Source organism: Colobus angolensis, unplaced genomic scaffold, assembly GCF_000951035.1.
Source record: "Colobus angolensis palliatus isolate OR3802 unplaced genomic scaffold, Cang.pa_1.0 Scaffold116, whole genome shotgun sequence".
Classification (NCBI taxonomy): domain Eukaryota; kingdom Metazoa; phylum Chordata; class Mammalia; order Primates; family Cercopithecidae; genus Colobus; species Colobus angolensis.
The window spans coordinates 5,599,167-5,602,474 of NW_012112697.1; the positions used below are offsets into that span (position 1 = coordinate 5,599,167).

The window sequence follows — 3,308 nt, forward strand, 5'->3', positions numbered from 1 at the left end:
AACGTGAGGACAGAAGGACTGGTGCGACCCCCCACCCCCACCTCTGGGCTGCCATCTGCATGGGGCTAGGGTCCTCCTGTGCTGTTTGTACAAATAAACCTGAGGCAGGAAAAAAAAAAAAAAAAAAAAAAAGAACTAACACATTCTTATGAAAAGCTCCCTAAGCCTCAAAGTCACACCTTCCTACTGTCAACATTTTTTTTCTTTTTTTGGAGATACAGTTTCACTCTTGTTACCCAGGGTGGAGTACAGTGGCGTGATCTTAGCTCACTGAAACCACCTCCCGGATTCAAGTGATTCTACTGCCTCAGCCTCCCGAGTAGCTGGGATTACAGGTGCCAGCCACCACACCCAGCTAATTTTTGTATTTTAGGTGGAAATGGGGTTTCACCATGTTGACCAGGCTGGTCTCGAACTCCTGACCTCAGGTGATTCACCCGCCTCGGCCTCCCAAAATGCTAGATTATGGGCGTGAGTCACTGCACCCAGCCTCTGCTGCCAACTTTAATCGCAACCAGGGTGAACTAGGGTAACAGAAGGATTACTCACTGGTTTCCAAATTCTGATGCTACAAAAAGGAATCCTGTTTTAAGCACACACATGGCAGCAGCAACTGGTACAGTATCAAAATACTTGAGCCGGATCTCAGTAACCTGGCGAGAAAAGAAACATTCTGGGGTACAAACAAGTGAAGTGAGCCCCGTATTATAAGACAGCATAGGCTGAGTAGCAAATAAAATACTGTATTTCATATCTGACCAGGGGACAGCAAACTCCAGCTCACGGGCCGGTCATGTCAATTATTACTGGCTGTGGCTGTCTTTGTACTGTAATGGCAGAGTTGAGTAGTTGAGACGGAGACTACGCAGCTCACAAAAGCTGCAAATATTTACTATGTGGCCTTTACAAAAAAATGTTTGCCAATTCCTGATCCAAACAGCTATCTAAGAAATTGCCCAACTATTCACAGAGCTCGTCCATAGGATAAAACTAGTAACAGATCACGTTTATTACCAGTTTTCAGTAGAAACGGAGACCTTTATCTTCTTCACACCAATTATTACCACCTAAAAATAATCACTACAAGTGGCCTTACCACTCTTATATTGTATGTAAGATTACCAGACAAAAAAAACTAATAACCAGAGAGAAAATCTATACTCATATACTGGTTCCAAAGGCAACTACTTTCTTTTTTTGTTTTTTTTTGAGACGGCTGGAGGTGCAGTGGCCGGATCTCAGCTCACTGCAAGCTCCGCCTCCTGGGTTCACGCCAAAGGCAACTACTTTCTAATTCCCATTATTTTAACTTGTAAACTATTACCTGTCTTGCCTATCTCATCTCATAGAGTAGCTGTACTGGTCCTTCCATGATCTACTTACCATATCTTCATCTGTCTCCAAAGTGATCTTAAAGATATCTCCCTGCTCAGTTTGAGCCAAAAAGAAGAACATCGATTTGGTCTTATGGGTTGCAGAGCAAACAAAAATCATTCCTCTTTCAGGGTCATCCAGGTCATTCTAGCAAAGTCAAAAACACAATCGACGTCTTAGAAATGGGTACTTCTTAGTTCTGGAATTCAGCACTTTACCAATAGGGATTACACATGACATTAAAGGCCTAAAGGCACAAGCTTTGATCCAGAGTGTCCTGCCAGTCAGAGCACCGGAACTCCACAGCTCAAAATTCTCCTGCTACAAATATCTAATAAACTCTGGGTAACCAAAAAAGAGTCCCAATTTCACTACAGCCTGATCAGATCCATAAGGCAAAAACTATCTCCAAAGAAAAATGTCAGAGAAGAGACATGAAATTTAAAGAGTCATCATTTCAGGCTATGAATGAAGCACTGCTCCATCCAAACTACGGTGTTCTACATCAAATGCCTGATTCCTAAAAAGCACCTTCTTAGATATGATTTTGAATTTTTTTTCTTTTCAAGACAAGGTCTCACTTTGTTGCCCAGATTGGTCTCTAACTCCTGGGCTCAAGGGATCCTCCCGCCTCAGCCTCTCAAGTAGCTGGGGATCAGAGGAACACCACTGCGCCTGGCTTGCGTTTTTTAACGTTTCCAACAGTTTCTATTTCTCTCACCGAGTAAGTTCGGCAAGAGTTTTAGACTTTGTTATTGCAAAACCAAGTACAGTGCCTGGCACAGTTAGGTCTCAACGTCTAATCAACTTAGTGACTTCCCGTCCCTTAACAAGAAGAATTTAACTTGCCAAATTTCTTCTAAGGTTTTCTAATATTGATGGAATCTTACATACTACGTATTAGATTAAATTAAATCCTAAAGTTCAACCCCAGGACAGATAAATATTTAACAGCAAATAAATAATCCAGGGGTGAGGGGAGAGACGGCAATAACTGATTCAAAGGATCCACACCAAAACCACTGCGTGAAAAGACGCTGGGGAAGAGGGATATTCACTAATCTCAGGAAGAAGGATATTTACTAGTCTCAGGAAGAGGGATATTCACTAGCCTCAAAGATCATCATCAAATTCCATTATCAGTTACCAAAAAAGAAAAGACATCACTACAATGAAGACAATGGGCAGGCACCACCTTAACAAAGTGACCAATTTAATGTCTCAATCAGATAAACCAACATTATGGATACACAATGTGTGACATAGTGGAGAATATATATCACCTATATATCACACCCTCTGCACTTATTATATCAAAAATATTAAACTCAATATAATCATGAGGAAACAGACTATGGGACAGACCATAAGAGAATTAGCTGGCCAGGCACGGTGGCTCAGGCCTGTAATACCAACACTTGGGAGGCCGAGACAGACAGATCAAAAGGTCACGAGTTTGAGACCAACCTGGCCAATATAGTGAAACCCCATCTCTACTAAAAATACAAAAATTAGCTGGGCATGGTAGCAGGTGCCTGTAGTCCCAGCTACTCGGGAGGCTGAGATGGAAGGATCACTTGAGCCTGGGAGGTCGAGGATGCAGTGAGCCAAGATTGTGCCACTGAACTCGAGCCTGGGCAACAGAGCAAGACTCCAACTCAAAAAAAAAAAAGAAGAGGAAAAAAAAAAAGAAAATTAGCCCAGACTGGCAGGGCGCCTCATGCCTGTAATCCCAGCATTTTGGGAGGCCAAGGCAGGCAGAATACTTGAGGTCAGGAGTTTGGGACCAGACTGGCCAACATGGCAAACTCCGTCTCTATTAAAAATACAAAATGGGGGCCAGGCGCAGTGGCTCACACCTGTAATCCCAACACTTTGGGAGGCCAAGGCGGGTGGATCACGAGGTCAGGAGATTGAGACCACGGTGAAACCCC

At 43.1% G+C, this 3,308-nt stretch overlaps 1 protein-coding gene across 1 annotated transcript in view; it reads right to left on the reverse strand.

The window, feature by feature from the left end:
• SF3B3 (splicing factor 3b, subunit 3, 130kDa) overlaps positions 1 to 3,308 on the reverse strand; it is a 54,163-nt gene that overhangs the window by 35,263 nt on the left and 15,592 nt on the right. Inside the window, exons 7-8 of the mRNA XM_011962439.1 lie at positions 1,384 to 1,521; positions 550 to 653 (exon numbers count right to left, since the gene is read on the reverse strand). Of these exons, the coding sequence (XP_011817829.1) occupies positions 550 to 653; positions 1,384 to 1,521 (242 nt within the window). The remainder of the gene's footprint in view (positions 1 to 549; positions 654 to 1,383; positions 1,522 to 3,308) is intronic.